This window comes from Melospiza melodia, chromosome 6 (genome assembly GCF_035770615.1).
Source record: "Melospiza melodia melodia isolate bMelMel2 chromosome 6, bMelMel2.pri, whole genome shotgun sequence".
NCBI lineage: Eukaryota > Metazoa > Chordata > Aves > Passeriformes > Passerellidae > Melospiza > Melospiza melodia.
The window spans coordinates 8,210,887-8,234,671 of record NC_086199.1 but is presented as its reverse complement, the minus strand read 5'-3'; the positions used below and the strand labels follow the sequence as shown (position 1 = coordinate 8,234,671).

General features: G+C 37.2%; 1 protein-coding gene across 3 annotated transcripts in view; it reads right to left on the bottom strand.

The window, feature by feature from the left end:
- The window catches only part of NUDT14 (nudix hydrolase 14), a 60,180-nt gene that overhangs the window by 17,976 nt on the left and 18,419 nt on the right, over window positions 1–23,785 (bottom strand). The window contains exons 1-2 of one of the 3 annotated variants that reach the window (XM_063159801.1): window positions 18,147–18,188; window positions 14,093–14,136 (exon numbers count right to left, since the gene is read on the bottom strand). In XM_063159801.1, the coding sequence (XP_063015871.1) occupies window positions 14,093–14,136; window positions 18,147–18,173 (71 nt within the window). In that variant the 5' untranslated portion in view covers window positions 18,174–18,188. Of the gene's footprint in view, window positions 1–14,092; window positions 14,137–15,526; window positions 15,585–18,146; window positions 18,189–23,785 lie in introns of those variants that run through there. The other 2 variants (XM_063159802.1, XM_063159800.1) reach the window with 2 other exon arrangements.

Here is a 23,785-nt window from a genome sequence, read left to right as displayed (position 1 = left end):
CTGCTACACTCAGTGGTTCTTTGGTTGCTTGCAGTACATGTCATGGGGACACCTGATGGGCTGAGCATTTGGACATGCTCTGGATGTTCTGATATAATACTGATGTTCTCTGCTTGCCTAATACACCCTCAGGTTTCACTAGTTTAAGAAAATGCAGACAAAAGTTTTTCTCCTTAGTTGGTAGCCCACTGCCACCTGAAAAAACAAGTGTATATTTTGCTCATTACCATGGCAGCATTCTCTCATTTGTTCTGCCTCACTGTATGCAATCGAGACGTTAATTCATTATTCTATGAATTCTACAATGGATTAGACTCACAATGGCATATTTGCAGGGCTGAGTCAAGCTTTCAACTTTCCTTGTAAAAGAGCTGTATATTTATTTTCACTATTTGATTAAATAATGAAGTCTCAAGCTGCCAAAGAAAATGCTATCTGATGATTATTAAAAACAATGTCAATGTTTATTATAATAATATATAAAAACCAAAACAGAAGGGAAAAGTCCAGATGTTAATATTTATATTCATGCTTGCTATTCTCAAAGACCTGTACTGCATATTGATGGCTTCCTGCCCTGGGAGATGCCATTTGCAGGCAATTTTAAAGCAAAGGTTTTAGCCTTCAGAGAGGCTGGAGGAGAACATGCACTCTGTTTCCTGGCACTAGGGTTCTTTCTGGAATATCTGGGAGTTTTTGCTGGAAGAAATGAAGTTAAACCACAGACCATAATATCTTTAAGGTTACTTAAATATTATTCCTTTATTCTTTGATTTTTTTCCTTTTCATGACTGATCCTCTCCCCAAAGCATTACTATCTGAGGGCAGACACTGCTCTAAATAAAAGAGGAAAAGGAATTACTGCCACCAAATCTTTGTTGTTTTGTCCACAGGCACTGCCTGAAAGTGGAGTGAGCAGCAGCCTAAAGCTGCTGATGGAGAGTGGAAGCTTCCTGAAGCAGATGGTTGCCCTTTACCTTTCTTTACATCCACCACCCCAGGCCCAATCTTTCCTTTGGCTTGCCTTCTTCAGCACGTCTCATTAAATAACTCATACCAACTCATTAAAAATGGCTCAGCTATTAGACATTATTTTTTCCTAGGAGTCAATCACTTGAGATTTTTATGGAACAGATGGGAAAATTAAAAACAATCTGTCAGAATTAAGGAACAAGATCAAATTAGCTGGAAAGGAGTAGCAGCAAGTTATTACAATTGTCTGCTTCTCACACCATCTTGAGATGAGAGGGTACAGAAATGGCACAAATCTGTAGAACTTTCTATTTAATTACTTCTAATTTTCTGAGAGACTGACAAACAATTTTGAACAGAAATTTACATCTTTTAACAAATCACAACACACAAGCTCTAATATTTCCTGTCAGATTTGGGGAGTCATGGAAGAAAAAGTTCAGAATTATACCTTTTTAGAAGGGGGGTAACACTGGGAATGCCATTTACTGTTTCATTGTTCAGAAGAAACCACATAACATGAAATATTTCCACAGGTCACCAGGTCTGTAACTTCTGAAAAACCCACTGAAGGCTGCATTCAGGATAATTATCTGAGTATTACACAAAATTAGAGCAAGACAGTTCAGCTGAGCTGAGTGGAGGAGCCTCACTCCCATTTTCAATGGGTTTCCTTATAATCACCCAAAATGTGAGTTCACATGATTGGTGTGGCCTATAAGGAAAATATTTATCTTCTGGAGTTTTAAACCATCATACAAAGAATTCACTACAAAGTCAGTTTAAGAGTTTAAGATTGCTATTTTTACAGATGATACAGGCTACCAAAAAGAACTAATACAAATCCATCAGTAGGTCCAAACACATCTTTCAGTGGTGCCATACCATGGGGTATTACAGAGGTATTTGATGCTTCAAGGCAATTCCCTTCAAAAAATTACAACCAGATCTATTTTAGGGTATTATATTCACAGTTTTTAAATGGGGCGTAAACATATAAAAATTAAAACATCCATAAGGACTTTTGTGAGCATCTCCACAACTAAAAGATACAGAAAAGAAATGAAGCCAAAGTTGCACATTCGGGAAAAACACACAAAAGCTCTAGAAAAGAAAAAAAAAAAAAAAAGCTCAGCCAGATTCCCTAAAAGAAGGCAGTAATACTATACAAGAATTTAATCTAAAATTAATATCAAAGGTCCTAATGTAGCAACAGGGTTCTTGTCTCAAACAAGAGCACAAGGCCACTTTTTTATTATACTTTACAAAGGAAAACAATACTCAGGTATAAAAGGATCATGATAAATCCCAAGCTTCCATCCATGCCTTAAAAGAAGCTGTAACACCTCTGCACTAAGGAAACAGCAGTCTCAGGTGTTAGAAGGTCTCAGCTCAGACCTGCCAATCTTTACACTTTGTGTGGCAGATTACTTTTACCATGTTCCAGAGGATCTTTGCTGGCTATTCCTCCAGCACTGACTCTGGGGGAAATCAGAGGTGTAAAAGGAGAGCTCAGGAATGCAAATACCACTGCCCAGTGAAAGAGACACAGCTCCTCCACACCACATCTGTCATGGTTGCATTAGGGACTATAAGCAAACAGAAAATTTATTAAGAGATGACAAGGTGTGTAAAGTGTCTTCCAGGGCTGGTGAAGACCACAGACCTACTTAACCTTCAGCTCAAACTTGTCCTCAACTTCCCACTGCAGTGGCTCCCACCCACTTTATACATTAAATAAATCACTACTCTAATTACAGCAGTTCTCCCCAAAGAAAGCATGCATGTAAACAGCTTACTGTGCAATGATGTAGAATATTGTTCTTTCTATAAATATGGGAACAATTAGAGTAGCTTTAAAATATTTTAAGAAATATATGTACCTAAAATGTCACATACAAAGAGCATTTAACCTGGACTCGAGCTGTTGTTGTACTAAAGTTTGCAGTTGAAGTGTGTCTGTCTTGGCACACAATGTTTTCTGAAAGGGATTCCAACTATTCAACCAAGGCTCTCTTGTAGCATTTAACCATTTAAACTTCAAAAAAGCCCCAAGTGAAACAGGTGTTAGGACTGGATGGATATGTGACTTCCCTAAACTAAATCAATGTGCAGAAATCAGAACCTGACCCAAGGGCCCTGCAACATAAGAGTGCAGAACCTTAATTCCTCCTCCACCTTTAAGACTTTTATGAAAAGAGAAAACACCTACCTGAATACAACCTTTACAGCTGAAAACACTGCTGAGAATAGTTTAGAAAATTACTCTATTGTGTGCCATAGAAAACTACTTCCACAATTTTCCTTCCCCCAACATAGTACAGCTCTGTATTTACTGGAATCACAGTAACTGATGCTTTGTGATATTCCAGCTCAGCAGACATTTAGCAGAAATACTACAACTTCACACTCAAACCTGAGAAAGGAAGGTGGTGTTTCATGGAGCAGCACAAGGGATGCAGCATTTGACCACAGCAGCTCTGAGGTAGGGGGCAGATGAAAACTGACATCCTGTTGAAATGTGCACACACACATATGGACCATGCAAAGTTAATTCTTTTAAAATCCATCCCAGAAACTGAGATCAGCAAATGAACTTTACCACAGCTTCTTAAATGTGTACTTCTAGGGCTATAGTTAATCCACATGCAACTGCTGACACTTACTAATTGCTTTTCATGAGACAAACTTTCAAAATCCTTTATTAAATAAAGATGGATTCAGTTTTTCTTTATTCTTAGATGTGGCCTCAATGCTGACTTTACAAATGTGAATTTGTAAACTAAAAAATAATTTTAGAAAATCCCCACAGTGCAGCAATAGCAAAGACAAGGACAAGACCCCTGTACTTCTGTCAGTGAGCCAAGACTCTCTCAAAGCTGGAGATGAGGACTTTTAATGACAATATCCTGTATTAATAACTAAAATACTAATACATTAGGTAAATGATGAGGCAACACAGGCAAAGAAATTGACCTTTCTTAAATCCTTGTAAGAGCAACTCGGACGCTGCTTGTGTCAAGCATGGATATGTGTGACACACACAAATTGTGATCAGAAATGAATACTGGAGGATAAAGCACCTAAAAAAAGACTGATATTAACATTGAAAGCTAGGACTTCTGAGCTATTAACCTCAGCCACTTTCACCTACTTTTAAAGGTTAAAAAGTATCTCAAAATTAGTTTAAATCTTGTAATAATGGTAAGTGCCGCCTACAAACAAGAATCTCAGCTCCATGGGGGAGACTTCAGGAACTAATGATGTATGATTTCTAAAAAACCACAACAAACCAACCAAACCAAACCACCAAAACCCCTCCAATACTACTAATACAGCGCCTGCAGTATTTCAGTTACCATTTTCAATAAAGACAAAGAAAAAGGAATGGCAGATTCCAAAAGGAGACACAAAAATGGCATGCAGGAATAAAAGCAAGTAAGTGATTTAATCAGCCCCCTTGACTCTCAACAGATATTTGGTTTTAAAATTCCCTTTGATACAATCAGAAGAAAATAATCAAATGTACTGTGCAACCACAGAGGTATTTAGAGATGCATTCATCTCTGCTGGAGAGCATGTGAATATAAAACATACATTTAATATTTTTGCCCACATAGCTCATAAAGGAGAAAATGTCAAGATTTACGAATCATACTAGATGAAAAGTTAGTAAGAAATAAATAAATAATTCAGAAATCCCATAATTGTTTTAGCTTTAAAGTATAAATATGTTTTTCTTCTTGAACTTATATGAATTTGGCTTTCTTTTTTCATAGAGGGATGACAAATTGATTATTCATAGTTTTCTACGTCAAGCCTATAATTCCATCTAGTCTTTTTAAAATATAGTATTTGAGAAACACGCCAGATCACAAATAAATTATGTTTATAAAATGCTAAAGGGCTGGAATGGACCTGAAAGATCCTCTGCTCCCCCACTGCCACAGGCAAGGACAGCTCCCACCTGACCAGGCTGTTCCAGGTGTTATCCAACCTGGCTTTAAACACTTCCAGGCTTGGGGCATCCACAACCTCCCTGGGCAACCTGTTCCAGTGCCTCACACCCTCACAGTAAGAAACTTCTTCCTAATATCCAACCTAAACTTTCCCTTTTTGAATCTGTACCTATTACTCCCTGTCCTGTCAGTGCAGCTCCTGACAGAGTCTCTCTCTGTGGGTCCCCTTCAGATCCTGCAAGGTGCTCTGAGGTCTCCACACAACCACGTTCACATTTGTGAATGTGTCCTCTCCTTGTTCCAATCTAAAATGACTGCGTTTTCAGTTTGAAATGATAATCAAAAATCACCTAAACCTGTTTGAGAGCTAACACTCAAAAGCAATCCTTAGGGAGGAGTCAACTCTCAGGAGGGCATGCTTCATCTTATTTCCAAATTATTTTTGATTTCTGTATGAAAAAATTGTATGTAGCTCCTGTGCCTCTTCTGTATTCCAATTTCCCATCCATTTCACAGCTGGACACGTTCTGAAAACTTCTAATGTGGTGTCTAAAATGCTGTCTTCTTCCTTTTATCAGCACAGCACCCAGGACCTTAAGCCAGAGAAAACAGCCCCTTCGTTTTCAGAAGAGAGATGTAATAAAGCTGTACCCTTTGATTACTCTCCAGTGCAATTCCTTTAGTTTCCCAGAGCTTTAGCTATAATGCAGATAGTCCTGAGATTAAATGTGTGTGCTTGCACAGTCTTTACTGGTTCATTTAAGTCTTCCTTCAAAGCATTTTGCATCTTTCAAAGGCCAACACCAATCCAATTGGCTGCTTAAAATGCAGCCCATTACAAAAGCAAAGCTATAAGCTATAAGCTCCTGACAAAAACACTCACCCTTTCATACTAATCACAGATAAAGTGGATTTGGCAATAGATAATTAGAGATGTCTAAAAGACTTCTGTATGCTGATGAAATTTGAATGCTTTCTCCAACACAATGTAAATATTTAATACTAAATAAACCCAGAATAAAGTGGTGAGCCACGTATGCTAGAGAAAATAAACTTTTCTTTGGAAAAAATCAAAAGGAAGTTTGGTTTCAGTAAACTGAACTGCAGCAGGAAGTTGTTCATGACACCATAAAGCAGGAAGCATATATTTGGTTAATCATCAGACCAGCATAAAAATGAACTAAGAAGTGGTAACAAATCCATATACATGCACTTTAAAAACACATTTTGTATCTACTTGTAAAGTAGCAATTTGTATTGCCAACCAGAGAATATCATCAGGAAAACTTCTTTAGAATAAGCAATTCTTTCAGCAACTTATTTTCATACAACAAAGAAAAATGAGAAAGAAAATTCAACTGCAAAATAAATGAGACATCAAAGCACACTGCTCTCAATAACATTCCTGAAGTGTCATATCTTGGCCAGTATCCCAGGATACCCTTAGAAATGACACATTGCATCTCAATGGGATTCTTTCAACAAAATATTTTAATAAATAAATTCAGGTTTTATGCTAACTTATTTGATTAAATACAGCTTTATGGGAATTATGTGCAACAGATGTCAGAGCCTGATGGGCTTTTGTTCCAATTCCTAATTGTTTGTGAAACTGCCATTTATAAACACTATCACATAGTAAGACCAATAAATAATCCACCTAAAAAGCTTAAGTATGTCTCTATTCCATTCTGAAATGGCAAAAGTCAAAAATTTAAAATACCACCAGGTTACAAGAAGAGCTCACAAAACAAAAAAGTTCAAGTGTTCTGCACTAAGGTAAGGGAAATTAGCAACTTTGTTTATTACCTACCAAAACCCAAACATGACGTGAATAACAAAACCTTTTGCCAGGTACAACTTTACATTCTCAGTACCATCAGTGAGAAACTGATGGTTGTTCACATTTTCCTCAGTTTTCTAGAATAAGGTTTAAAGAATTCCCTCTTTTCCAAGAGATATTTTCAGCTAAAATTCTAAAATACAGGTACTCCAACTACAGAGCATTTCCTAGCTTTCCTAAGATTATTTTTACCCATCCCAAATGCAGGCCATGTCTCTAGGCCATGTACTAACTCTTGGCACCCTTAACACAGAACAGGTTTATTTCAAAATCACCTGAAAGCAAAGGGAAGACTCTTTCTGATTTCAGTGATTGTAAGAGAATGAATACATTAATTTATTTTGCATATTGTTGGAAACACTAGAAAATTAAATCCCTAAACTTGTGAAAAATCCAAGATTCTTCTAATCTGGATACCAGAAACCTGTATTCAGAAATCAATGAGACCAGTCTAAATTCTCATGTACCCACTTAGTTATAAGATTTTTTGTGGATTCTATTCTTGGAATTAGGCAAATATTCAACTTCCCAATGAAGCAATTTCCTCTATAAAGATTTTATTGCCATTTTACCCTGTTTCAGTGATACAGCAGAGAAGAGATTATACACTATAGGATGCTTTCATATCACATGCTTAAGAAGATGAAATGAGAATCTGAAAATTTATGACTTCATGTTTCTCTCTGATAACTTTACAACATCTCATGTTTCTCTCATTCCTATGCTTTTATTTAAATTGGATCCTAAGGTAACAACATAGTAACTCATTTTAAAAGACAGTAAATACGCCTGCAGAATTCCTGGCACAAAAGCAGAGGATCTGTCAAGTCTTCACTGTAGAAAACCCCAAAAATGAACAACAAAAAACACAGCATTAAGTGCATTTTATTTGCAAATATTGTATGCAAACAAATCATGTAATTACTTGGGTTGAAGGAAACTAATAGGCTACTACATTTTTTCCTTCTAATACCAGGAAAATTATCATTATCCTGATAACATCCTTGATAGACAGATATCAAGCCTAGACCTGAGCATTTTCAATGACAGTGATTACAAAACATGCCTCCTTGCTTCTTGGTAAAAACAGTTTCTTAGTGCTTAATTTTAAAAATACTTTCCTCGCCATACATAATTTCTCATTCTGCCATTGATTACTGATGAAATTAAATTATTCTGGCCTGTTCTGTAACGTTCCTTTACATTTTATGATAATTGGTAATTTCTCTCTTCAGTTGTGATATCCTTTGCATGAACATGCCCAGCCCTCATTCCCTTCTCTCAGCTATTATTTCCCTAAACTTTTCATCATTTTTGTTTGTTGAACTACTTCCAGTTATTTTAAACAGTGCATTATCTTCCACACTATCTTTGAAGATAATCAAGAAAATTCCACATCACTGACACCCTGGAGGAGACATTACAAAGACAGACAAGGTTTACAGAATAACAGCACATCATTGAAAGTAAAAGGCATATGCCACCCAAGAAAAACATTTTTCTTTTACCTGTAATGATGTTAAAAAGCTGTATTTTAAAGCTACTGTGATAATTCTTGCACAAAGGAAGCATCTGAGTTAAATTTCATGGTGTCTTATAATACACTAGGACATAAACCAGAAAAATACATACAGGATTAAGTTTCCATAAAGCCCAAATGATCTGGCATATGAAATAGGAGAAGGAATTTAATCCACTCCTATAATGTGGTCAGGGCACATGACTTCCACCCTGTCTCCACAGCTGCCTGCTCCAGCCACTGAGCCAGAATAGCCCCCGTGGCTCCTGCAGGCCACTGGCCCAGCTCTGTGACCATCGCTGGCTGCTCCCGTGGCCAGGGCTGGGATGCAGCCACAGCTGCTGGGCTGTGACCCTCAGTGCCCTGGGCAGCACCTCCTGATCTCTGCCCTTGGCCAGGTAATGCACAGCACACAGCCTCCACACCTGCACCTCCTCCTGTGGAGTTATGCTCACTCCTAACCTGCCTGGAGAACCTCCTCCTGTTTGCCTGCAGGAGGGAATGAGCTGAGGTGGAGATTGCTCTGGTTTCCTTCACCCCGTAAGGAAAAAGGTTTCCTTCACTCCTGATGGAAAACTACACTTTTCAGTTGTCTTTGTAATAGATAAAGTGTAAAGTCGTTTCTTCCGAGGAAGCAAATTAGATTAGGAATTAATTTGTTTGAAATGTGAAACAAGTTCATCTCTTTACTTGAAAAAACAAAAAGGCTGTGGAAGCCCAGGACACCAGGAATATTTCTCTGTCTGCTCTGGGGTGCCCTGACCCCCAGGGGAGCATTGACTTTGACCCTCAGTCATGGAGAAAGTTTCCTAGACTTCAAGATAGACTGGAATCCACAAAAGTGTGAAACAGATTATAGAGAGCAGTGCAGGTGCATCACTTGGTGAGAAATTTAGGTTTTGGGATTTTTAGTATGCTGTGGATGGCAGCAAGATGGAGGGCATGGGGTGTTGTCCTGGGTTTCTTCTACATGCTTCTTCTTCCTTCCTCTTCATTGGTTTGGGTGCCATTTTGTAATTGGGCAGAAAAGTCTGCATTGTGGGCTCTTTGGGATCAGTTATTGGGTCAAAAGGGGAAATAATCTAGGTGCCAGCTCTTAATTAGATAGTTAAATCTTAAAAGACCTTGTAACAAAAGATTGTTGGCCATTTTGTGCCTTCTATTGAAAAGCTGCCCAACTCACAATAATAAGACTGTTGTATGGATAAGAAATAATAAACACTTCAATTCAAACACAAATTACTGTCTCAAGTGCCTTCAATCCAGACCCAGAAAAACTGACGAGTGGTACATCCACAAAAGGCAAATCTTATAAAGCAGGAATATAAGAGTAAACTTTCAGGGTTTTTCACTAAGAATTTTTAAGTCAGGAGCTACTGCTGAGTCACTGTGACATGTTTTTGCAGGTAAAAATGCAGCATGAATGGGGTACAATGCATATGTAGAGTTGCAAGTTTTTTAGTCAAATGCTTTTTATTCATCACATGATATTTTCAGAGTTCAGAGGAACTCACATAACTATCTTGCACACAATTCAGTCTCCTCAAATTTGTTCTCTTTTAAATGCAGTGAACTTTACAGTGAATTTTTCATACTTTCACATAGAGAGGTAGACATAATTTTGTTTTGTCAACTAGGAAAAGGTACAGTTGTGTCCCTGTTCTCAGGCGTTATTACTCAAAGCACAGAAGGGAGCACATGACTGTGCACTGACCTTCATCTGTTCCCAAATTATGCCTTTTAAAAGCCTTGAATCTGTTTAAGGGGAGCTGCTGAAACCTGAAACGAATGTGGTCTATTGCTTTATAAAGTAGATGAATGTAGAACTTAAGTATTACATTTCAGGCTCTTACTGTACTATATATAGCAAAATTAGGATGAGGGAGAATATAACTGTAACCTGAGTCTGGTTTTAGAGAATATTTTTTTGCTACAGGTATCGATGGTTACTCTGTAAAATTTAGTATGTTTCTATTTCTAACAGAAAATCACCACAAATTTGCAGAAGGCAAATGTTCTCCTGATAAAGATTTTAATTTTTAAAAGCCGAGTCCTTAAAAAAATTACCAGCCCACAAATCACACCCCCACAAATTGCTAACCAGTTCTGACAGACCCAAGCCTAAAAACAATCTTGAAATAAACCTTGTATCTAAATTTTCATTGCTTGCACTCTGCCTGATTTTCATTAGGATATGTTTAATAATGACCAAACACATCACCTTGAGTATTAAAGTGAAAATTACACTTAATTAGAAAAGTAAGCAGTGCATAACTGCAGAAAGCATCTTGTGCTGTGTGCCTGACACAACAGGCCAAAATTATTTAACACTTAGGAGCAACACCTCAATAAACTTGTTCAATAATTACAGTGGAGAAGAGGTAATCAAGGATTTTTACTTCATTCATTTTGAGTAAACTTCATTGTTGTTTTTAATGACATTGTAAAACCTTCCAATGAGCTCTGACAATGTTCATCTGTGTGTTTCAAATAAATATTAACTTAAATCTAACTCCACAGGACAAGAACAATAGTAAGCTCATTATTTTCCAATAGAAAAATGGCTTATGAATTGACAGATTCCTTGACAAGTTTTCAAATTTTTGACAGTTTTCAGATGGGAATTGTAACACTCATTAAACATTTAATATGCTTGTAAAATCATAGACACCTTCAGGATGTAAGTGACTTCTGGAAATCATCTGATCCAATCTCCTGTTAGAAGTCACTCTAAGTTGGGCCTGATTTCTCAGAGCTTTGTCCAGTAAAGGTTTGGATTTCTCTAAGGATGGAGACTCTGGGCAAAGCATTCTAGGACCAAACTACTGTCCATAGGTATGGTCCTTGTGTTGTGGATCTTCCTCCTATTAGAATTTAAACCTAAATATGGTAAGAAATGCTGCTTCTTTTGTCTATGCTGACACACAGTTGACTTCTGACAGCACAGGTTCTGAAGGTTTGCCTTAACACAGTTTATTGTGTGACCAGTAATAAATTGCACATAACTATTTTTGTCTTTAAATGGCAGGGAGGGATTGGGAATAAGCAATTATTTGTTCAACATGAATTACAGCAGTGACATCAGGATGGATGTCTAGTTCTGAATGATCTTGATCTTAAGAGAGCTCATGAACCACATACTGTAGACTCATGCCCAAGATGTGCAATAACTAAAGGAAAGAAAAGAAATAAAGGGAAGAAAAGGAAAAGTAATACCAATTTTGCTATTTTACCTTGTGCTAGAGTTACACCACCAGACTACATATGGTTAAATGATCTTGCCCTACTGCAACATATAGTGAGATTTTAAAAGATGACTCACATCTAAGGCAAATGAAGTGACTACTGCAGCCCTTGTGCTTTTGTCTTTGTACAATTTAATCAGCTGTTCATCTGAACAGTTGGAAAGGATTCATTTATACAACAATAACTTCATCTCTCTTGGTAAATATTTTCCTGTATATTCTGATACAAATCTATTAAATATTGGCTTACATTGACCTAATTGGAAATGAGACAGAACACTGGGGTCCCAAAGGAACCCAGCACACAAGCTCTCATTTCACTACCACGCAGCAAGGAAGTCAGTCTTAAGCATGTTTAACTTGTGCTGCTGAAAGAGGATGACAAATAAAGACATGGGTTAGGCACAATATCTGGTTTTACAGGATTACACAGTTGTTTTTTTAATTCATCATCACTAAATTTGTAATACATATAAATTCTATGTAAATATATAATATATACATGTATTCTTTACAGATCTTTACAGAACATGCTCAGTTCAGGTAAATAGCCTTATTGCAGACACTTGGAGCATTCATTGTAAGCTATGAATACTTATGAAAAGATATTATGGAAAAGGGATCTTAATTCTGGAAAACATGTACAATCTTCTTCAAGCAGACATACACAGCAGGAAATCCTGACCAACAGAACTGTGTTCCAGAAACCTCTCCTCTTCTTCAATATTTATCTGTCATTGACAGTAATGAACCTGTAAGAGTTCTCTCAGCATGAAGTTCTTTATAATCTTCAGGAACTAATTAGCATGACTTTTCCATACAATAACCATCACAGCTATTAAAATACATCAAAATGTAGAGCTTTAAAGTATTATAAGGGATTTTGAATCTGACTAATGTATTGGGTAATAACTGTCTTCCTATTCACAAAAACAAATTTATGTAAACCCATGGATTTCCTATGCAGGAAGTTCACATTACTACCTTTGGTGTCAGAAGCTGCCACGAATTTCCTTGTGAAAGAGTGTTAGACATTCTGCAGTTCCACAGTAGTCACTAATAAGTTGGGGTGGCAGCTGTTGTGCATCTGAAGCTAACAAATGTTATGTGACCAGAGATGACTGGCATGACATGTGGCTGTAGCCTTTTTATAAAGTTATGTTCTCAACTATTTTAAAAATGTCCACAAAAGTCCTTCAGAAATACTGTTCCCAAGAAGTTCATGGAAAACTGATCCTTTAATACTTACCCCACTCAGTTAGTTGCATATATTCACACATTATCACACAGTGATAAACCAAAGTTTAAACAAAAATAGTCATATAAATTCATCTGGAAGTCATGTTCTCAGCACTGTGACTTGAGGCTGGATTCACTTGCTTGAATGGGAATATATTAAATTTCCAGCAATCAATTATCATTTCAGCCTTTGTATCTGCCATCATAAATTCAGGCACATGCCCATATGGACAGACAAAGTGCAAAGACAGAACTGTCTTCCAGGCAAATTCCAAAAGCAAGTGTGAAGTTCAGTATTGAAATATCACTCCCGTTTCTGTCCTCATTCTCAAGCACTACAGGCATTTTTAATCCAACTAATACTTTCCCAATTCTCCTGAAAATTTTACCTTCATAATCTTTATATAGATAAAAACTGCTGCTAGAATTTTATATCCCTCCCAGGCACCCACATGCATATAAAGATTCACATCACAAAAAGAATAATGTAAGGACTTGGAGGGTTTCAACAGAGAAGAATTTCCCAAAATGCAACGGATTTTAGTAATTTAATGCACACAAAAAACACATCTCCTGATGTGGCTCTGGTTATGTCACAATTTATTTTAGTGTTTTGCTACATTTTTTACATTTAATAGATTTAGAAAAGCTTTTTCTTGGAAAAAGTTGTTACCCTTGCTTTTTATTTTTATCTTCTAATGCCTGAATTTTCAGCAAACAGATTAAATATTAATACTTTTTGAAAGACATATATAAATATTTTAGTTTTTAATAACACTGAGACTTGGTCTGTTTTATATACACCTTATTTGTTATAATGTTGTATGAACTGATCTTTGAAGTCAGAAGTTAATTGCTTTTCTTCTCTGATCACAGAAATACATTTGGAAAGACAGAATAAACTCTTTCCTTCAGGTAATAAATTCTCACTCAAAAAAGAGAATTTCATACAATCCCAACTGTCAGTTCCATCTTCTATGTAATCATTAAAATGTACAATAATGTGTTAATAATGTAATGTGTAAATAATGTGCACAATAATGTGTTAATGCACAATTATGTGTTAAAACTCTAATACTGGAACAATCAAGAAAAGACAAAACTTACTAAAAACATAATAAACTACAAGGAGATTTTAAAATTTCTGCTAATTCTATCTTAAACAGTAGAAAACCACATGTAAGTATTACACAAGAAGTGAGAATTGAAGAGGAAATTGGAGGAAAGAAAACATCAACAACACTTGACCAGTTAAAGAGAACACAGTATGAAATACAACAGAAGATAATGGGAAATAATGTGATGCCATTGTTACCTGTCATGTGTCCTCATAAAATCCCAGAACTTCTTTGTGCCATTCTGGGGGAAAAAAAATAAAAATCAATCAAATTAACTCCAACTGAAAAATTACTATAATGAAATTTAACAAAACTTGAGAGGCATTCCTTTGAAAACTTAGTATAGTTAGCTTTATTTATGAGGCCAGTATTCTGGATTTTGACAGCTGGTATTACAGACACTGGAGCTGTCTTAGGGCAGTTCAAAATCTTAGACCCACAATAATATGATGACAGCTAGCAGACATTTATTGCAGCCTTCAGGCCCAGTTTTGGCCACAGTATCAACTTCAGCTGCCCAATCTAACTATTCACAGTGCCAGGAAGCCATAAACAGCTCTGTTTTAACCAGTAAAATAACCCACAGGTATGTTCTTCCATGTCCAGAAATGCTCCTACCTGGAGAACAGCTCAGCCCTTAGCTCCTAACTAAACCCATGTGGAACCCAGGAACAAGGCACCTTCCCTCTAAGCCCTTACAAGGACCAAAATAGGAGTTTTATCCACACCTAGCATGAAGGGGTCACACTCCACTCTGCACAGCAGCTGTTCCTCTGCACTGCTGGTGGTGCTCAGGGCTTGGATTCACAGCGCTCACTCAAGAACTGGGAGACATAAAATGGCTGATTTTCTCAAAATGGGCCAATTCCTGTCCTCTGCCAGCTCAAAAAGAACAATATCCACTAGCTGACAGTGATCTCTGAAAACAAGTGTCCTTTCACAATTATAATGAACACATATACCTCGCTTACATTTATATTATACCTTCTATAGTTACCCATAGCAATTCATACACATCAGTGAATGGAGATGCATATAATTCTTTATTCTGTTTACTGGAAGTGTGATGGTTTTCAGTTCAAATACAACTCAAGAGATTTCACTCCCAGGTCAGTTTTAAGTCTGTGTTAGGAATCAGTATGAAACCAGAGGAAATTCTTGTGGCTGATACCTTTTTCTTATAAGCAACACAAAAATGAGACCTGCTGAAGACCTACACACCTAAAATATGCTTAATGTGAAAAGCAGCACTTGACTTCTATTATAAAGTATGGTTAAATGGATGATCAAACCCTGAGCAACTGGTTAATGATTTAAAGCAGGTAAATGTGAGCAATGAGAGAAGAATCGAGTTCAGTTGGTGGGTAAAGGTGCCAACCAATATAGACAGGCCCTTCAGCTCTATTACAGATGTCATGGCTACCAAGTACACAACAGCTGGTGGGGATTAGATAACAAGCACTCTGGTTCAGAGATTAAGCCCCTGAGCTTTATGAGTTTACCAAGCTTTTTGGAAGAGGGACTGCTTGCTTGCTAGCTGGGTTTTCCTTCATTCCCACAACTCTAATTATAAACAGTTGTTCACCTCAAGAGAAACTCTAATCCGTGCTTCCACTGGTGTGTGCACATACCTTCTGTTAGCACTGACAGGAATCCAACGTGTGCAGCACAGGAGAAGCCCTGTCATTGCTCAAATGCAATGTAATGTTGAAAGGAAAATAAAGACAGCAGATTCTTAGTGTGAACTGAAATATTAAAGGCATTGCTTCCAAATCTGAGTGTATATCCAATTCATTCCACCTGCTGAGAGACAGAGGAACATATCTGATAGGACTATGATACAATACACAGCTGCAACATGGGCTGTGTTGTATGGTAAGATAATGTAAGGTATTACATGTGCAAGGTCAGCTCAATCTTTCTGTAAGTTTATTTCTTACCTGTAAGCAAGGTATTTGTGGGATTTGTTAGCAGATTGCTGAGCAATTTTCCATTTAACACAAAAGAACTGGAAAACTTTGTACCATGGGTAATGTCTTCTGCATGTAACTCCATATTGTTTCTCTAGTCTCAACCTTCCCCTGCCCCAAATCCTAAATTGGTGCTACCATCATCCATTCTCCCTTTGTAATGTTCACTTTGGAGAAATGTGGGTGTCCAGGTGCTGGAGATGCCAAAAAAAAAGCCTGAATCAACTCTCTCCCTGCATTAATTTAGGCTATTAGTCCTGTGATACTGCATTCTAACATACAATCACACCAACAATCTTCCTAGCTCTTTCCTCTTGCAAATTATAGAACCTGATCGCTTTGGAGCACTTATGAGAGGGTTTCAAATAGCTGAGGAAAATTACACCCCAGAGAATCATCCTCATACAGATGGGATCCATCAGAACTGAATGACCTCTTCCCAAGGATGAGCTCTATTACCATTAACACAGCCTACCTTACAGACGTGCACATAATTTTTAGCAGAAAGTCAAAGAAGGAACTTAGTAAATAAAAAGAAATGAATCAGAAAATAAAATCTGTATTTTCTATTTTCTAGGTCCAGGTAAAGCACTTTCTCCAGAACATGATTTGATTATTCTAAGACCCAAATTCAAAACCAGCCACAGACTAAATTATTTTGAGTCAAGACATTGGTTAATATCATATACTCCGACTGGACAATGCTTACTAAGCTATTTTCAGCTTATATTTGAATTAATTTTTTTTCATATGATCAAGTTGCACCTGTCCAAATAAATAAATCAATAAACAAATGAAACATTCCAACATCTCTTTGTTTACAGTGGCAGAAACTCAAATGAGCCCCATTCATGCCCCACTGTCGAAGTCAAATGTAATTTGAACCCAACCGAATGGAGTTGAGTTTCTATTGTACCCAATGCATGGTTCTTTCCTAACAGTCTGCTAGGAAGGTTGCTAATTATTAATAGCATGTAAACAGTTACCAATGGTTCTTATGCTGCTTTACATACTTTACAGAACATTAATTCCAGCCAGATTCTAACCAACTATATCAAGCTGCATGTAGTATCTCTATCTTGTCTTTGAGACAAAAGTATTGCTTGCTGAAATGATGAAGATTCATGCTTTTAAAAGCCAAGTGGCTATGAGTACCTCTTAAACTGTTCAGCTCTATGTATCCTGGTCTTTGACAAAGCTCTGCTATCACCACAGTTACAGATAGCTGCAATATTAAAGGTATCAGTGGTCAACATCATTCCTGAAAAAGGAAGTATCTTTGTGAAACACAAAGGCTCTCTCAAACCCTTAACATTTTTCTTTTTAATAAGCATATGTAATTGCATTATTACAAGTAGTTCATTCTCCAATGTCCAATAAGGAACAATCACAGCATTTCTCAATGCAGTGAGAACTGAGTATAATTGATTGCTGGGAGATCTAAGCATTGATGACAGGAAGGAGAAAGAATTATTTTATGACATTTGAGAAATATTTTAAAAATTATGCTTCAAACAGGAAATGTGTCCTGTGATGTTTATAAAGATTAATATGTCAGAATTATTTTACATTAGTTTTAATCTCTTCAGAATAGCAGTTCTGATACTGCAGCAACCTTGTGTAACACATAATCGATTTGGTAAATCTTTAATCACAAAGTAATCACACTCTAGTTCTGTGCTCAGTGATCAGGTTCTGTGATGTTGCAACACTCAACTAGTGCATATAGTATGTGTAAATTAATAAAGCTGTATTCCAGGAGAGGCAGCATGTGAGACAACCTTGTTTCACATTACACAGAAGACAGATCACTTACATAAGTACTAATTGCATAAGAAAGCCATACCAGGTCAGACGAGATGTCCATCTTGCCTGGCAACCTGTCTCTAAAATTTAAGAACAGAGAAAGCACACAGCAATGCTTCCCCAGAACACTCTTCATGTCTGGCAAAAGGCACCAGAGGGTGGCAAAAGACAGTGCCTTAAAAAGGCACCCAAATTAAACACACTCCAACTCTAAAAAGAGAGCACAAGTAGCCATTTCAGTACTAGCTGAATGTGCAAAGTGTGTCACAAGACCATACTGTCTGTAAGACTGACTTGGTAATGGCATTGGTAACTAAATCAGAATTAACAACAGCTAGCTCCCAGCTTGGCAGTCTGCACAAGGAGACTCACTGCCTTCTGCTTCAGGTGATTGCAGGACAACCAGGCACTGCCAAGTGCTCTCTGCTAGACAAGTGTTGACAGTGGCTGCAAGTTCAGCAGATGTGACTCCTACCTGTGCAGAGCTGTTTATATCACCCATACTTGATCTTCACATTGTCCTGATACCATCCTTGAAATAATTTTCTTCAGACTCTTCCTGCGCCACCTCAGTGCCATAATTACAAGCAGGAGTCTCTTCACACTATCTGGAATGGATAAGTTGGACTTGTCTGCAGCCTATCAAAATACCATTCTTTTTATCACATGCCCTCTAGCTAAAATGCCTTAAGAATCACTGTGCCAGGGATATTGCTGTCCTTTGCTTTCGTCCACCACCTGAGGCAACAAAATATCTGTACAGCAAGGTCAAATCACTGCCATAATGCCTAAAGGATAACTCCTTCTTGCTAGAGGAACTTGTCTAAGACTCAGCCCAGGCAGGCCAATAAAGAAGAGAAAAAGAACTTGCCGTGCTAATGATGTAGAAAGAAACATTCACTGGCACTGACTGTAGGGTGACAGTGGGTATGCTCCACATGTGACAGACCCTGGACATGCTCTGACACAAGTCACTGGAAGTTTTTACTCTTCACTTAGGGCAGCTTCAATGCCTTCCTCCTTTTTTTCCCTGAAGGCAGTGCCCATGCACAGTCTGCCACCTGAGAAGAACCAGCTCTTGAAGCAGCTCTTACATGAGGTAAGGTGTCTGCACAGGTACCAATACTCATCACTGTTAGACTGATCTGATACCATCCTGGGCTTTTAAAATACCCCCAACCCAAACAAACCAATCCCCTCAGTCTAGCTGTGGTGTACAGCCCTCCAGACACTCACAATTTCTCTGCAGATGCAGCTTTTTCAAATGGAAAGAATAAGTACTTGAACACAATTTTATAGAGAGAGGTATAAGACTCTTCCTCAAGGATCATTCTAAGAATCGTCCCAAAGAATGAGATCCTTTTCACAAGTCATTTAACTAAATTAGAGCTGTGGTACTCTAGTTATAAGATGTTACTGAGTTTCAAGGTGAGGAAGAGAAAGGACAGAGATGCTGTAATCCATGGCACACAGCTTATGGTAACCTTGGTACAGTGCCACACTAAGGCCTGACACAGCAAAAGTCTGTAAAACCATGAATTACACAGAGATGGTGAAAAAATATTCACTATTTCTCATAATATAGAAGCACTATGTGATAGCTGGCTCCCTGGGAAAAAGGCTGAGGTTTTTCTGAGCACTGATCCTCTCTGATCTGTCTCATCTCAATGAACCAGTGCTCAAGTACTGCAACTGCACAGAGAGGTTTGCCTTGCTTATGTATAAAAGAACTAACTGACAGCTTCTGAAAGAGCTGCAGACAAACTGCATTACATGTATGTTTTAAACATGTGCAATTAAAGCCTTATTCTTCTTAGATTTTGTTAGAAGAGAATCTAAGCTGAAAACATGTTGGTGTAAAAAGTGAAAGAACACTCACAAAACTGCTCTAATGCTTCCTTTAACTTTGTGTAATAATTTTTTCACAACATCACACAAGGATGTATAAAATAAATCCTCCATACACAGGTTTACAGTAACAGATTCCTGTAGTTACTCTGTTGGGAGTTTTATTCAACAAAACTGTGATTGTCACTTATTTAATGACTCCTTGAAATGAGCTCTGGACAGACAACATAGAAGTGAAGGAGAAAGAATCTTTACCCAAAACTGACTTAAAGCTTCTCCTATATTATTTGCCTTATACAAGTATCTAAAAATTTAAAAAGTAACCAAATTAAAGGCACTGCCTTATGCCATTTCCCACGTTTATCCACTTCTGCTTGGGCAGAGAAAGTCTAAGTGGCCAAGAACTGTAAAGTTACACCAAAACCACCTCAGTAAAAAGGTTTTGAACCTTGTATTACATATTTTTGAAGAGAAAAGTAACAGGCCATGCAGGCAGATCACTTAAAATGCAGGAGACATGTGTCCAAAATATGTTGAAAATACGTCCGAAATAAGCAAATTAACATCACATATACCACTAAAAGAAAAAGAAAAGAAATCTGTCCATGACAATGATTAACTTCTTTCTGTTTACATTACAGGAGAGACAACATGAGGCTTGGTGCCCCATTGTGAAAGGCACTAAACACATATAGTGGGAACAGTTCCTGTTCAATGATCTTACAATTCAGTTAGAGCCCAGACAAAAGTTGATGTAAACAAACAGAGGCAGTTAAGACAAATACATTCTGATTTAGATAAGCTACATGCACTAGTTATGAGGGTTAAAATGACAAACAAGTGGTGATCCCCCAGTCTTTACCATTTGGATTTGGTTTAAAGCAGTCACCCAAGAAGTAAATGTTCCGTATTTGTGAAAAAAAAATCCCACTGGAAAAGTTGAAACAAATATATATAAAATAAAAATAACTCTGTCCTCATTGCTCCATCTCCTCTGTTTCCACACTCCTAAGACACAAAAGCAGTTCATGTCCTTAATACAAAGGGATAATGAGCATTCTTCATGTAATAAAATAATTCTACTATGGGTGCTGAAAAACAGATAAGAGAATTAATTGGCAAATAATGGTCTTAAACCAGAATCAGCAAAGTCAAGCAAGAGTGAGGTCCCTGTTTAATGACTTACACGGACCAAAGCAGTAAAACTCCCTAGAGTAATAATCAATTTTTTACTTTTTTTCTGCTCTCAAAAAAAATCGTTTGAGGGTTATGCTTTTCTTTCAAAAAGTATAAAACTTGTTTTTTTATTGCACTTATTTTCACATTAAACCAATCTTCTACAAATGTGTTCACAAAGTTTAGTACCAATGGGCAAAGCAATGCCTCTATCTGGAAATTCACCATGCGTTCTCCTGTGGAGGTGTCAACTTGTTGCCCAAACATTCATAGCAAGAGAACACTGAACTCCTCATTTTATTAGATGGGTTTTTGTGAGGTTATTCCACATGAGCAGTCAAGAAACTGACTGAAGAAGACAAAAATCTGCACCAACACAGCCAGCACCTGCTCCCTCCTGCCACCTTTATTGCCTTAAGTGTCTCAGCTTAATGCTTTTCAGCCATATTCACCTTTTTATGACCAATAAAAGCTGTCAAGAGATAAATTTGCAATAAAAGCAACTCAGAAATTCAGAACTTTTTGGTTTATAAAAGATATGGTTCTACAAGAGGAAAGATGTGTGTAAGCTGCTGCTTCTCAAGTCCCAGACCCTGGGTTTAACAGAGTGGATTTCCCCTATGGTAAAGCCATAAAAGTTCTGTCCTCATCCCTCTGCAAATGAACCTTTCCCTTCCTTCCTCCTCTCACTGCTGAAGAAGTGCTGCTACCAGCTGAGGCTTCCTTGTTATGTTTCTTTTTCCAGCCTAATGGAACCTGATGTCACATCTACAGTGGTTTTCAGTGGCAACATATGAACACTGATAGCGTAATGTAAACAATTTCTTGTCACCTCAATTATTAATGCTGGAACTCTCTGTTCTATAGAATCAATACAAAATGTTTTCAGTGCCCACAATGATGTGCCTGAAGAAACTGCACTTCCAGGACAAACTTAGGACTTTACTCTTTTCGCTTCACTATCAGAGACAATTAGTCACCAAATTACCTTGCACTGTCTGAACATTTTTCATAGTTTTTTCAGCATATACAAAAATTATGTGAATAAAAAAATCACTCTCAAAATACAAAGTCTGGAATTTTTTAAAAGAAATAAAGCATCGGTAGTCACCCCAATACTGTGAAACCTGTATGAAGAACAAAGATCAAACTGAGATAGCTAAAGCAAGTTTGGACTCCTTGAGATTTTAAAATGACAACAGAATACCTATTCAATAACTAGTCAATATAATTTAAAAGCTTTATTGCTTCCTGTTGAATATTTTTATTGGATTAATGAGTCAGTGGGGTGGTTTTTTTTCTATATAGAAGCTGAAGAACTACCATGCTGTATCTATAAATCTTCATCCATGAAAAAAAGCTGCAAATGAACAGTCAAAATTTCAATGACATTTAATATTCAACTTTTTCATCAAGACAGATAAATCCTGTCTTGAAAAGACTACTTTGCATCTGAAATTTGTTTGAAATAATGACTTATCATAATTTTTTTGTCTACTTGAAAGGTTTGATTTGTAGCAAGCAGGGAGAATGCTGTCTTCTTTTTATATAATTACAGACTTCATAGAAAGTTCTGCATTATCTTTCAAAATGAAAAGAAGCACTTTCAGCTAGCCTAAAACCATGAACTCAGTTACAAAAACATTAAAATATTTTTATAATATTATTTATAATAATACAAAAATATTAAATTTGTATTATTATTTATAATAATAGAAAAATATTAAAATCAAAAAATTATTTCAATTTGCATTAGTTGAGTGACGTTTTTTTTTTCCTTTAGAATGTACACAGCAGAATTAGGGAACTGTCATGCTGGGCTGTCTTATAACGTAACTACTAATTCAAATGTGATGTTGAAGTCACGCTGTCCTGGGGTGCAGTCCCAAAATAATGTAAGTCAGACAAAAAGCAAGCAGCCCCTTTTCCTACCCCCACCTGCACATCTCTACTCTACCCTCACCTCACCACTGATATTTGTGTGGGCTGGCTCTGGGAACTCACCTAATTTTAAAAAAAAATTGCTCTAGAAAAAAAAAAAAACCTGATTAAAAATTATTTAGTAGAATGAAAGTGAAAAACAAAAAATGAAAAATTATTATTCAACATGAATGCAATGCAGTCATACAGATTTCAAGTCTTCAGCAGTAACTATTAAATAGAACAGCCTTGATCCTCTCACAACTACTGCAGGAGGACAGAGATGTGTGAGATAGGGAGTGTTCTGCAGAGAGACCCAGGCACACAAAAAAGCCCAAATTACCATTTCAGTCCACACCCACTAATCCACTCCATCAGACTGCACACGCTGGAGTAAATGAAGCCTCATCTTCAAAAGCAATTTGCAGAATTACTTGCTGATGTTGAAAAACTACTTCAAAAGAGTTTAAGTGTTATGGAATTTTACTGGGTTTTTTAAACAAGCCACTGTTTAAGCTCAAGAGGAAGGGGGGGAGTGTTTGCTTTTTAAACAAAGCTTGTAATATTTCATTACTAAACTATCCAGAGTGTTTATTTTAAAAGCATCATGATTACAAATAATGGCATTTTTCAGTTTTTAACTTCCCTATTCAAGTATTTCAGTTGGAAATTACTCAGTTTAGTGCCCTTGTACAGTATGCACCCAAAATTACACAAACTCATGACATTTTAACAGAATTAAAAGTGAACATTCTACCTGAAGCTAAATACTAGTGCTGCTAATTGTCCTTAATTGACAATAGGAACAGTTTCAGAAGCAAGACTGAGCTAGTGAAGTCCATGCAGACAAACACCCTTCACTCTACAGGACATCATGCCAGATGCCCAGCAGTTCTGGGCAGGGCAGGATGAAGTTGTGGGGTCTCACTCAGCTCATTTTAAGGCTTGAACAAGAGACTGGAGTGCTCAGCACTGTGTGACAGGCAACCCTTTGATGCATGGGCTTCTTATCTGAAATTAGCTGGAAGACATAAAGGTACTTCTTGAGGAAACCTTAACATCCACCAGTGGAGACCACACCAGGGATACCTCAAGGGACATAAAACCTAAGGTCAGAGACCGCAGTTTTTACAACCCATATCAATTTTCTCTTCAAAGAGAAGGTTATTC